Source organism: Cimex lectularius, unplaced genomic scaffold (assembly GCF_000648675.2).
Source record: "Cimex lectularius strain Harlan isolate CLEC.00 unplaced genomic scaffold, Clec_2.1 scaffold541, whole genome shotgun sequence".
NCBI lineage: Eukaryota > Metazoa > Arthropoda > Insecta > Hemiptera > Cimicidae > Cimex > Cimex lectularius.
The window spans coordinates 10,692-25,502 of record NW_019393050.1 but is presented as its reverse complement, the minus strand read 5'-3'; the positions used below and the strand labels follow the sequence as shown (position 1 = coordinate 25,502).

General features: G+C 33.9%; 1 protein-coding gene across 1 annotated transcript; it reads left to right on the top strand.

Annotated features, from left to right (window-relative positions):
- Positions 1-1,917: 1,917 nt before the first annotated feature.
- On the top strand, positions 1,918-13,264 carry LOC112128078. The gene is made up of 3 exons (XM_024229862.1): positions 1,918-2,220; positions 2,745-3,326; positions 13,099-13,264. The coding sequence occupies exons 1-3, from the start codon at positions 2,213-2,215 to the stop codon at positions 13,262-13,264; spliced, it is 756 nt and encodes a 251-aa protein (XP_024085630.1). The 5' UTR covers positions 1,918-2,212.
- Positions 13,265-14,811: the final 1,547 nt, after the last annotated feature.

Here is a 14,811-nt window from a genome sequence, read left to right as displayed (position 1 = left end):
GTAAGAAATCTACTTCCAAGACATTCAAAGAATTCTTTAAATTTGGTGGGAGTTATTAAACTCCCACCAAATTTAAAGAATTCTTTGAATGTCTTGGAAGTAGATTTCTTACCGGCATTGCAAAAAAAAACTGTAAACACATGTAGTAAGGCTCCATCGTGACCAATTGTCCTGGCCGCTCTCTACACAGCATTCAGTTCTCTTAACGTCTCTTCAATTTCCTCCCACAATCGCACATATGGGTGAACCGACGTAAATCTTATTCCTCACCTCAAAGACATCTTTGTAATAAAAACATCAGACCCATATACGTCTCAATGACAAATCTATGTGATCACAGCCCATTCTGCTTTCGCATTTTGCGTCCTTGCGTATTTATGAAGACAGAAACTGAACTTGGACGGAAATCGAAAATGAAATTTACCGCTACAAAATATTACTAAAACGGATTGGGACATATGAACTATAACTGTCAGGCTCCCCTAAACCTACCAATATCCAACAAATTATCTGGATCCGATTCAGTGGATTTATATGTTTTTAGTTGAGCTATGGACATCGGCGGGAAAATTATCCCTCGGTCGAAATATGTATATTTTTATTGATATGAAATTTCATATTTTTAAGTTTCAAAGGTTGCTTAAATTGAATCCGAATGTTTTTATTGCGTTTTTCAACAAAAATGTGTTTTGCCCTTCTTTACTGAAAATAGTTCGATTTACTGAAATCGAAATATTTTGCCCGGAGCCGATCCATCATTAAAATGCCTATTTTTTCAACTTAAACCAAAATTGACTGGTGTAATTACAATAACCATGATATATGTACACGGATCATTGTCCAGCGTTTTTCCAAAACTTTTTAAAATTAAATTTGGTGATCCTCATGTGCTCAGGGTCAATCAAGCCAAATTATTTGATCACAGTTTCTTCTTTCTTACTGAAGGGTTTTAAAAGGGTCAAAGGTTAAATAGTTTCTATAATTGAATAAAAATATTTGTCTACTTTACTGGAATATTTTTCATTTTTGTAACTTTTTGAACATCTAATTTTACTTAATACAGCCTTTCATATGATTTTACTACATGTACTATTAAAAAAATATCGCGAAATTTTATGATAATACTAGTATTTATGGTACTATATTAAAACTTTAAATTTAAGTTGATAATATTATTTTTCTTCTAATTTGTTTCAATATTTCTTATTGTTCCACTATATTTCGTGGACCAAATAACTTCCTTCAATTAATTAATCTTTATGTAAGGTATTGGTTGAGATAAAAAAAGTTAATGACACGAGCGGGATTCGAACCGACGATGTTCGGCTAAATACGCCGTTGCTCTACCACCAACTAATACCTTACATAAAGATTAATAATTTGAAAGAAGTAATTTGGGTAATTAGACCCGTAAATATAATGGATTTAATAAGTAAAACGATATCTTCACTAAAGTTCTCCGTGACTATTTCATTTGTCGCCGAGAATCGAATCCTGATTATACGGCATTTAAAAAAGGGCAAAAAAAAGGGAAAATTCGAATTGAATGGGTTGAGATGGGTTGAGTTGGTGTCCAAGTGGATCGAAGTCTCGATAGCTCAAGTGGTAGAGTAGCAGCGTATCTAGTTGAAGGTCGTGGGTTCGAATCCCGCTCGTGGCATGGACTATTTTATCTCAACGAATATTTTACATAAAAATTTCTTATAGTTTCCTGAATTCAATTTAATAAATAGCTAATTTCAATTAAAAAATATGCGTTTTAATATCTATTGTTATTATTTTTAATTGTTTGTGTTTATTTGTTTCAGTTTGGCAAAAATATCTCCTGCATTACGATGACTTTTCATTTTCAAAAACGCACATTTGGAGACTTTTTTAAAATTATTTTATTTCCCCAAAAAAATCACCGTAGATGGGAGGAAATTCTGGACATAGTTCAGGAACTTCCCGTTGAACCCTTGAGAAACCCAGGCTTTTTTCCTCCAGGGGGGAAAAATCCCCTCCATGGCATTGTCCAATGGTTGTAAGGGATTTGAGGGCTTTATGACGAAGGGTAGGAGAAAACCCAACCGGCCCCGTATAAAAGCACCCCCCGGGGGATGAGACCCTTCAGTCTAATCTTTTCTTTTCTAGTCACCAGTAGTCAAGTGCTACAAAGCATTCCTAGTCTATCTTGCAATTAAGAAGATTTTTGCAATTTTCCATCACAGATATGTTGAGGTATGTTTTTAAAATTTGATTTAATATCTAACCCTTTCTTTACTCTTCTAAAAAATAAAACGCTATCTTTGAACTTCTCCATAACATAGTTACATTTTCGTTTTCATTTTTATGACTAAATTTAGAATTTATTCAATTATTAATTTTTAAGATTTACAGGGAAAGATGATTTGACAAATATCATTATCTTCATTGTGAAACTTTGTAGAATTGAGCAATCTCTCTTCACTATCGACTTAAGATTGTTGCCAAATAATTTGACCTTTGCTAATGTAATTGCATATGTTTCTTTTTTTTATAAGTATTGCATGAAAAATGAAGAAAATTGTTATGAGGAAAATTAGGAATTTAAACTTTATGCGATGTTTTAATCGCCAGAACTATGTAATAAACATAAATTTAATAGTAGTTAATGGTATCTTTTTCGAGTCCTCCAAAACTTTACATAACAAGATTAATTAATTGAAAGAAGTAGGTTCAGCTCAATTCTAGACCACTAAATATAATGTATTTTTATGTTTCAGAAGCGAATACGCAGCATATAATACATCGACATTGGCGATGTTAGACGACGATTGTCTGGGTCAAGATTTACAGTCATGGGATCTATTTATGGATTCTGGAGTTCTGGAGCCAAAAGAACCCAATAACAACCACTTGTCGCTCGAAATGTGCACCTTCGGGAACGAGTGGCAATCTGTGGAAGGGACGTTTTTTGGGGAAATCAACTATTGGAGACAAGATGCCATCCCCGAACCGAGGTCGGCTGCGGAAAATTCTGCCTACACTTATTCGGTTTATGGAGCAGAAGATCAAAGTACGTGGCAGAAGCAGGAAACACAAGAAAGCTCGAGTTACACAACCAACACGACTGGAGATTTAGACGATCTGATGAACGTGGTGCCGTCCAATTTCTCCAACGATTACGTTGCACAAGCTGAAAATGCGGAATCGCTAAACCTCCTTGAAATGAAGAACTCGACGACACACGCTCCTGATGCCATGACTCTCCATCAAGAAATCTCATACCCTCAGAACATCCACGGACTCGTGGACTTGACATCCGACCTAGCAGAAACGCCAGAACTATATTGCCCGAACGGTTCCTACCCATTTGGCTCACAGGTCAGCCCAGTACCAGTTCCAGCTCCGGTCGACCCTATATTCGCCCTCATCTCAAAACCGACAAAAAAGTACACCAAACGATCCAAAAACGGATCGACGTCCGGCACTCGGAGGGAAAGATCTCTCCACTACTGCCACATCTGCAGCAAAGGGTTTAAGGATAAATACTCGGTCAACGTCCACATAAGAACCCACACCGGTGAGAAACCCTTCCATTGTTCGTACTGCGCCAAATGCTTCAGGCAGAAAGCTCATTTGGCCAAACATTACCAGACACACTTAAACAGGACAAAATCCAATTGAGTATCACTTTAGAAATAGCCAAGTGTACATATATACTGCAATAACCGGACGTGAAGCTACTTTAACTTATTCAACGCATATGAAATAAAGTGAATCTATACGCTAAATGTATATAGTTCTGTGATAAAAGTGTTTTTATTTTTGGTTTTCTTTAGATTCCACATTGCATTGATACATACTTTCATAAGTTTTTATATAATCAAGTTCTGTTGTAATTTTGAATGATTTTTCTCATTTTATTTTGGTTAATAATCCAAAGTCTGTACATATTATATTATATAAATCGTTTTATATTTTTTTATCTTATGATTTATTTTGTGGATTTTCTATTTAAGCAAGTTCACAGAAAACAGTAATTGTGTAATTATGAAAAATGGGTAAATGCAATAAAAGGCAAATTGACGAGCATCCCAGATGTTTAAACTATTCATGTTGAATTGTACAACTTTAAAATATAATATATTGTATACGCATAATTTTCTCATATTTTTCATTTAAACCCCATTATATTACTGTTTACCTGAATTTTGTACGATTCGTATGATAAGCAGTCATCCAACAAAAGTCAATAGACTAAAACAAACAAACTTCTATAAATAAAAATATATCTTAAATTAAATTGTTTTCCGAGAGAAGGAAGAAAATTCAGTACTATTTAATTATGTTAAATAATTTTATGTCGAAATTGGCATTACTATTTTGTGTATTATCGCTAAGTTTCAGGTTTTTAAATGATTTAATTTTTGTAAACAAATCATTCTAATTGAAAAGATGTTAGCAATACAATTCAGGGGTGAATTTAAGGTCCGTTAAATTTCACGGGTTTTCAATGTCAACGGATGAATTAAAACTGAACTTAACTCTTGAACTTAACGCTAAATATATATAAATAACTTTTAAACGTTTTCCTGCTGAATTCTGCAAATTTAAGAAAATGGAAAAATATATCTCAAATTTTCTTTGTTATTCTAAAAAACCAAATTTCCTCTTTGTTTTTGCGTTTACAACTGTATTTAAAATCATGATGGAAGTGCAAGAGATCATACGGAAAGAGCCAAGTACCGATCGACATAAACAAAACGACATACACTTAGTTGTGATTTCCTAAAAAATTTTATAATCAAAACAATAATACCTTTCAAAACTAAATATACCATTACCGTAAAATGATTTACTGACAGAACGAAAAGAGAATTTCAGCGGTATACATTTTTAAAACAAAGGAAAGGTTATCAGAATAATATTTAGACAGTAAATACAAACTAAATTAAATTGTCCGCTAAGTTCTAATTGCTTACAAAACGAATAATATTTATTTTTTGGGCCAAAATTAAAAACAACACGCATTTCTTGGATTTTTTAATGCCGTTCATTTCATTTCTGTCTTAGAGCGTATGGCTTTTTTCGAAAATTACATAATTCATGACGAACTAGTAGAATAAAAAGAAAAATCGTCCATTCATTTGTAAAGAAATAATGGCGAATAAATGGCGTTCATCCTAAAAAGGGGATGCAACGTACCTGTGCTGACGAAATGCCCTCCCCATTTCAAAGCCGTGGAAAGAGAGCAAAAGTAACTACAATGAAAATTGTAAAAAAATACATTTTTTCAACGATTCAATGTTTGATGGAAATACATTTAATTGCTAATTTTTCTAATTTTAAACTTATGCTGAGGTGAGCGTCCCCAGAAGAAAAGTCCAAATGCTTTGGAGGACAAGGACAGGAATACATTTATTATGAACATTGTAAAAACGTAAATCTTCCATTATTTATGAAAAGAATAATGTCGAATACATGTCGTTAATCATTGAAATTGGGGTGTCTCTTGTATAAGGTATAATGAAATAGAAGAAAAAAATAAAATTTCCATTAAGTTGGTCAAACTGATAGGCCAGAGTCATCTGAAGTAACATTCTACCCCAATTAAAATCAGGGTCTTCGAGCGGTGTCAGGCGCCTTCAGGACCACCCCATTGGCCAGCCTTTGCTGTGAGGTGGGTGTTCTCCCGCCGGGCCGGGAGCTGCTCGCCTACGGATAAGCGGCATCCATGCTGTCCAAACCGCAATCCGCTGGCGGTGATGATCACGGGCAACCCTCACGAGGATAAGTATTCCAGGCTGCCCACCCGGACGCGACCTTTCGAAGGGAAAGCGTTGTCCTGACCCGTCTGCGGAACGGTCACACACGTGCGACTCATGGGTACATGTTGGTTGGCGCGAGTCGACCTAGATGCCCAGCATGCCAAGATGATGTGTTGGAGGGGTGTCACAGCTTGGCCCCGAATAGGGACCGAAATGGAATACCGCCGGACTATAGGAGAATGCTCGAGCATCTCAGCGAGTTTAAAGAAAAACTTTTTAGGTTTTTGAGAGATATTGGGATAATGGGTTGTATATAGTGGGGTATTTATTTCATAGGTTAAAGTTTAGATTTAGTTTGTGTTAGAACAGGAGTATGCTGGGCGGCGATGCAGCATATCATTTCGAGGCTCCACCGCTGCTCCGCCAAGCCGGGTCGGGGCGGAATATCGAGTACTCACTGACCCGGATTCTAGACAGAGGATATGCTTGTGTGATTGAGTTTGTATATAGGAGTATGTATGTATTTATTGTATGAGTGAGTGTGAAAATGACTAGTTTTAGGGAACGTAAGGGTGCCGAAATGACGAAAGAAGTCGATGGCGCCCCACCAGATTCCAACCTCGGAGTCGCTCAGGCACCAAGTTGGGTGACTCCCCCTGATCTATCAGGGAGAGGCCAGAGGCCTCCTAGGAGGTCTCGTAATTTCAATTCTACACCAATTAAAAAAATTTCTATGCATTAATTGCATTTTTATTGATATTTACCAGTATATTTTTATAATAAAATAACAAGTTTCATTCTTAATTCATCCAATAACGAGGAAATTAAACGTTTTAAAAAATAATACTGCAATAATTGGATTTTTGGATCAGATTTTTCAATCCATACCAATATTATTTCTACCCTTCCGTGTTTGCAAGAAGTAAAAATTATAAATTAATAAACGTTACAATTAATTAAGGTTTTTAGTTGAGATGAAAAAAAGCTAATGGCACGAGCGGGATTCGAACCCACGATCTTCGGCTAGATACGCCGCTGCTCTACCACTTGAGCTCTCGATCCGCTCGGATACTAACTTCCCATCTCAACCCCACCTTATGAGTTTTCCCTCCTTTTTGCCATTTTTTCATCTCAACTAAAAACCTTAATTAATTGTAATGATTTAATTGGTCAAGCGGACCACGAAATTAGTGAATTTAATTAATTAAGGACTTGAGATGAATCTCTGCTTCGTTAGAACTCGAGGCTATGGAGATAGATTTACAACCTGGGCACTGAGTTATAAGAAATAGAGAAGCACAATAGATCTACTCAGGTCGAGGTGCAGAACAGATTGTGGCCACCACTTTTATCCCTACTCTTGTAAGATCTTTCTTCAAGAAAAGTTTCCTGTAGATCAGTGGAGTTGTTTAAAGTTATCACTATTCTTGCGATTTTTGAAAAAAAAAAATCCGAGATATTTCAAAAATTCGAGCAAAATATTATGATGATGTCCAAAAAGTATATTCAAGGGTTTTTGGGTGAAAAACACGACTAATTTCACCTGATACGATTATATTATTTTCAAATTTTAGCTTAAAAAAATGATGTAATATATATTTTTTAGTTACATTATTTATATAGTTTTTAGTTTACTTTTAATTTTGAGTAAAGAATTGAAGTATAGTTAAGAAAAAATTATTGTCAATGTCGTCCCCAGGGTGATTTGTTAGTGTTTCAATTTATTCTTTATCTGATAATTCATTTTAATTTGTAGGGAAAAGAAAAGCAAGGCTTAGATTTTAACGTTTTTACAATTTCCGAATTGGTCACATACATGTATCCTCTAAAAGATTTTTAATAATAATTACAAGATTAATTTTAGAACAATTAAGAATAATTAAGAAAAAGATAGTCATTGGCGTCCTCAGAATTTAAATAATTATGTTTTGCCATGCCAATGGGACTTTTATGTAATATTTATTAATTTTGTTTATTATTACTTTAAAAGTTAGTGTTATTACCACTTCGCACTAAAAACATAAAACTCGAAAAAGCAAAGATCAGAGCTTTTGTGATTTGTAAGTTTTTTCAATTTATTCTTTACCTGATAATTTCATTATAATTTGTAGAAAAAATGAGAAGCAAGGACTAGATTTTAACGTTTTTTCAATTTCATCATTTATGTATTTTTGTGAAAATAGCCAAAAATTGCAAACAGAGAAGGTATAAAATTTCGAAAAGATTTTTTTAATAATAATTACAAGATTAATGTTAGAACAACTTGTAAAAATATATTAGTCCCTGACCAGACTTTAACAATTAAATTTCATGGCAGTTTTACATATGTTGGTAAATGTGTGGTGATTAGTGACCGTTAATCGTTATTTATTTAGAAATCGTGAGATGCGGTCTGGTGTGATGTAGGTTTCAGAAAAACACACGCACGAAAAAACGCACTCTCGGCAAGACACGCAAGAATGGCACAATTACACAGAAGACAAACACTTTGAGTGAGTATAAATACTTTGATTGAATATAAAAAATATATTTTGCATTGTATAAATTCACTTTTCCACATCCAAAATGTAATTGTTATATGTAAACAATGTTTGTAAATCCCAGGCCCTGAAGATGATCTCAATAAAGATCGAAACGTTGGAAAAATGTTTTTCTGAAACCTACATCACACACGACCGCATCTCACGATTTCTGCATAATTATCGACTAACGGTCACTAATCACCATACAAATACTATGTTTGAGTGTAAAATATCTAGCATTGTATAAATTCACACTTTTTACTTTTACATTTATTTCAATCTTTTGCTAAAACTTAAAAATATTTAAAGTTATTTCAATTCAATTTATAATTTTTACTTCTTGTAAACACGGAAGGGTAGAAATAATATTGGTATGGATCGAAAAATCTAATGCAAAAATAGAATTTTTACAGTATTATTGTTTTTAAATGTTAAGTTTGCTCGTTGTTGAGCGAATTATGAATGAAACTTGTTATTTCTTATAAGAAAAAAACCATAAATTAAAATTATAATTAATTAAAATAATCAATACGGTCAATTATATACAGTCAATACAGCTATGGATTTTATATTATTTTCAATTGTAACAATCACCACGTTTCAGTCTAGTCAACTCTCATAAGTAGTCTGTCTTTTTCCGTACAAATTCAAAATTTACCCCCTTCCAAAAAATTGCAATTTTTTCGAAAAACATAAAACAAACAAGATAACTTTGAAAGGACTAGATTGATGCCTAGGAAACATTCCTATACTCAACAAGTAAGGCCATAAATCTGACCTCCGTAAATTAATCAGAAAACGGAATATAAAATATAATGTTTAGATGTTGTTTTGTCGATTTCGTCCAAATTTTTCTCACTTATAATAACATAAATACCTATATATTGTTGGTAAGGAATCAATGATTAGAAATGCAGCTTTCCAACCGTTGTGATATCGTGAAAATTGAATAAACTCTAAATGATATTATGATTTTATAAGAGGACAGGCATATCACTGAGTGTAGGTCGTTCTAAAAATATGCAAAGTATCTAGATCAATGGTATAGTTTCATAGGTACAACCATTCCTTCGTGACATTTGAGATATTTGGAATGCGAAAAGTCGAAGATTCCACGTCCATAGCCACCAATTGTGAATTCCATCGTGCTAATTTTTTTATTAAACATTTCTGATTTATTAAAATTGTTTACATTTTTAAAAACCTACATATGCCATCTTCTTTTCGCAAACCACTAAATCAAAATTATGTTTAAAAATGAGAAGTGTTTATGATAAAAATTCTATTGTCCAGTGCTTTAGATATGTACTAATCTAAACGTCTTAAATCAAAATATTTTTTTCTATCGGACACTTAATCTGCTTACGGACTTATCTTATGTTCCACCTTTTCAGATAACATTGTTTTTCTCGACTTTGACCCTGTTTTATTCCCTTGTTATTGTAAAATGTATGTTTAAAACAAGGGTTGTGGATGATTCAGAAGGGAAATCTACTTTTTCTACAATTTTCTATTTCATAGAAATTCATAAAATTATGCTTTCTATCTAAAAAATTTTTTTGAAAACCTGGAAAATTTCCTTTCGTATAATTTTCACACTTTTCTGTCTTAATCATGAAATCTCCTGTCGCCTGTGGGTTAAATAATCTGCAGTTCTAACTTCATTGAAGTGGTAATGTAAAAATCTAGTCTGCGCTTCTTATATTTTTTTATAAATTTTACTAAAATCAACATGTATGTATATACTAATTACTAATTAACAAGGTTTAAAATTTTTTGTTTGAGGTTTAGGTTTGTTTTGAAAAAAATACATAAATGAAAACTGTCCTGAAATGGAAAAAACGTTAAAATCTAGTCCTTGCTTTTCGTTGTTCTTACAAATTATAATAAAATTATAAGATAAAGAATAAATTGAAACACTAAGAAATTACAAAAACTGTGGTCTTTGTCTTGTCGAGTTTTAATTTTTTTGTGAGAAGTGGCATCAACACTAACTTTTAAAGTAATAATAAATATAATTAATAAATATTACATAAAAGTCCCATTGGCATGGCAAAACAATTATTTAAATTCTGGGGACTCCATTGATATTAATTTTTTTCTTGACTACCCTTAAATTTTATACTCAAAAATTAAAACCAAACTAAAAACTATATAACCAATGTAAACTTTGAACCTATCCTCCTGTAGTAAGTCTAATACGTTATATCTGTTACTTGTCACGACTGACGCGTATGTTACTTGAGCGTGCTTTTTTTGATTTTCACTATTCAGTTTTTTAAATATTTCACAATCTCTACTATCGGATAGGTGTTTGTTTGCACAATGAATGTAGGTTGGGTCTACGTTAGTTTTGTTACAATATTTTAGGGAATGCACCTCACCACATTTAGGGCATTGTTGTTTTCCTGCGTTCATGAGAAGAAAAAACGTAGGCACTTTGGGCTCTGTCTAACAGGGGGTGGACGTAAGGGGCAGTAGCCCCCATATATTGTGACATATTCGGGAATTTTTTGGCCTTGAAATGTTATTAAGCATGTTGATAGTGCTATTACTTTCACCTTGTCATTTTCATGCATATATCGGTACATTCTTTCAACTGATAGGGTTCAATGGTACTCTGGATGTTTTGTAGGATTTCTGCCGTGCTTAAATCAACGTCCTACTTTTTTTGTGCGAAATTCTGAAATGTATGTAAACAATTTCCCTTTTCTCAGATTATCGCTTTCCGTGAGGTAATTTGCCGTTTCATAGTCCGCAGTAATGATTTTGATTCAATTCTTACCTGCTACTCTTATTTGGAGGACATCGTTCCGGATTATTTTTTCATCTTGAAACAACCATTTCCGAAATAATATGGGTGCGCGTTTTCCAATTTTTTTCTAAGCTTTCTACCAAAACAAAATAAGGACCCTGATACTCGTCCTGATAATCGTTTAACTGATTATGCGCCAGTCCGGTTTTAATTTTTTTTCTTTTCTTTTTCGTTCAATATTTCCGATTTATCTTTTATTATTATTTTTGCGTGGGATTTTTCGATATTCATGGTTTTGGAATTTGAGTTATAATTAGGGTACGATGTAGTCATGATAATGGTGTTGTGTTTTTTTGTTGTGTGTTTATGTTTCCTGTTATATCTGCAATTTGCTGAGATATTGAGGCTTCAGTTTTCATTTTTTTTTAATTATTGCCGTCTATTTTGTCGGAGGGGCCAGAGAACGGCCCCTACTATTCTATCTCCTTTACACCTTATAAGTGACTATGGTTATTACAGATCGAAGTTATAATGTATTGTTAGATTAGACTAAATTGAAAGAGGAGGAATTAAATTTAAATATAAACTTGAAAACGTGTAGCTTGGCTACTTATCGGTCCCGTAGTAAACAGTGGTAATCCTGCCGAGTACAAATACCGTCCGCACTGATCAAGGTTCGGATACGACTGTAAATTTATGTTAGTCATCTTATTTTTCTTCAAATTTGTTTCAATATTTCTTACAGTTTTGTGAATTCAATTTAATAAATAGCTAATTTCAATTAAAAATATGCGTTTTAATAATATTTATTGTTATTATTCTTAATTGATTTTTTTTTGTTTCAGTTTGATGAAAATGTTTTCTGCATTAGGTACACGGTCAATGAACTTTCGTTTTCAAAACACACATTTGGAGATTTTTTTTAATTATTTCATTTCCCCTAAAAAAGTCACCCTCGAAGCTAGGAAATTCTGGACATATTTCAGGAACTCCCCATTGAACCCTTGAGAAACCCCGGCATTCCTCAACCAAGGGGGAAAAATCTCCTCCAAGCCATTGTCCAATGGTTGTAAGGGATTTGAGGGCTGTATGACGAAGGGTAGGGGAAAAACCAAACCGGCCCCGTATAAAAGCACCCCCGGGGGATGAGACCCTTCAGTCTAGTCTTTTTCTTTTCTAGTCACCAGTAATCAAGAGCTACTAAGCATTCCTCGTCTATATTGCAATTAAGAAGATTTTTGCAATTTTCCATCACAGATATGTTGAGGTACGTTTGTAAAATTTTATTTAATATCTACATTTTTTTCTCTTTTAAAAAATAAAACGCTAAATTTGAAATTCTCCATAACGTAGTGACATTTCCGTTTTCAATTTTTTTATTAAATTTAGAATTTGTCGAAAAAACTTATTTTGCAAAAGAGGAAAGAATGAAACATTCAATTATTAGACTTGAATAATTTTTAAATATTTCCCGGATCTTCATTGTGAAGTGTTGTACATTTGGGCTATTCGTCTTCACTATCGACTTACGATTGTTGTCAATTAATTTCACCTTTGACGTAATGGCTAATGTTTCTTTTTTTTTAAGTATTGCATGAAAAATTGAGAAAATTGTTATGAAGAAAATTACGAATTTAACATTTATACAATGTTTTCAAACCCCAAAACAATGAGAAAAACATTAATTGTATTTGTTTCATTTCAACATAAATCTTACATAAAAAGATTAATTAATTGAGAGAAGTAATTTAGTCAAAAGACCACTAAAGATAACCTACTTTTTATGTTTCAGAAGCGAATACGCAGGATTTTCTACATCGACATTAGCGATGTTAGCCGACGATTGTCTGGTCCAAGATTTAGAGTCAACGGATCTATTCGACGTCAGTTCTACAGACTCAAGTTTGAGGTCGGCCAGCTTTATGGATTCTGGAGTTCAGGAGACGAAAGAACCCAACAACAACCACCTGCCGCTACAGATTTGCAATTACGGGAACGAGTGGCAATCTGTGGAAGGGACGTTTTTTGGAGAGATTGACTATTGGAGACAAGATGTCATCACCGAACCGAGGTCTGCTGCGGAAAATTCTGTTTACACTTATTCGGTCTACGGAGCGGAAGATCCAAGTACGTGGCAGAGGCAGGAAACACAAGAAAGCTCGAGTTACAGAACCAACACGGCTNGCCTTCCAATTTCTCCAACAATTTCGTTGCACATGTTGAAAATGCGGAATCGCCAAACCTCCTTGAAATGAACAACGCGACGACACACGCCCCAGATGCCAAGACTCTCCATCAAAAATCTCGTACCCTCAGAACATCCAAGGATTCGTGGACTTGACTTCCGACATAGCAGAACCGCCAGAATAGTAGTGCCCGAACGGATCCCACCCATTTGGCTCACAGGTCAGCCCGTTACTAGTTCTAGCTCCGGTCGACCCTATATTCACCCTCACCTCAAAACCAACAAAAAAGTACACGAAACGATCCAAAAACGGAGAATCGACTTCTGGCACTCGTAGGGGAAGGTCTCTCCACTATTACCACATCTGCAGCAAAGGGTTTAAGGATAAATACTCGGTCAACGTCCACATAAGAACCCACACCGGTGAGAAACCCTTCAATCGTTCCTACTGCGCCAAATGCTTCAGGCAGAAAGCTCATTTGGCCAAACATTACCAGACACACTTAAACAGGACAAAATCCATCTGAGTACAATTTTATAAAGAGACAAGTGTACATCCATGCTCCAATACACGGAAGTGAAGCTACTTTAACTTATTCAACGCATATGAAATAATGTGAATCTATACGCTAAATGCATATAGCTCTGTGATAAAAGTGTTGTTTTTTTCTTTAGATTCCACATTGTATTGATAAATACTTTCATAAGTTTTTATATAATCAATTTGTGTTTTAATTTTGTATGATTTTTTCGTATTTTATTTTGGTTAAGAATCCAACGGCTGTGCATATTAATATTATATTATATAAATCGTTTTATATCTTATGATTTATTTTGTGGATCTTCTATTTAAGCAAGTTCACAGAAAGCAGTCATAGGTTGATTATGAAACACGGGTAAATGCAATAAATGGTAAATTGACGAGCATCCCAGATGTTTAAAGTATTCATGTTGAATTGTACAACTTTAAAATAAAATATATTGTATACACATAATTTTCTCATATTTTTTATTTAAACCCGATTTTATTATTGTTTATGTGTACTTCATACGATTTTGGAAAAACGATAATGCGACGTAAGTTAATATATTTATTGTTGAGTGTAATATCGGCCTTCCTGATTGATATTGAAAGAAATGGATCTGGTATGAAACCTTGTAGGTGAAAAAAACAACTTATTTTTCTCCCGACGAGCTTTCGGCTATATTTAACGCCTATATTTAAAGTCCAAGATAATGCACAAAGTCAGTGGAATACAATGGAATTCCATTTATACTCACCGCAGGACAGACATTTTTACGTAAGGTAAAATTGAGCTGTGTGCTTTTTGTTAGGTTTATCTTTATTCTCCACTTTGTAAACTATAGTGTTAATTCATTCAGGTGTTCTTGTAAGTATTGAGTGTTAATTTGGGGTCCGAATTGCGTGTAATAATCGCTGTATCATCAGTGTGTGTGTCGAAATGTTAACATGTGTAGGAATATCTGCAGTGTATATAGAAAATAGAAAAGGGCCAAGTATGCTTCCCTGAGGAACATCCGCCCTAATGCGTACATAAGGTGAGAATTCAGTTCCCTGACGGACTCGACAAAATCGATCCGTAAGATCTCAGTATA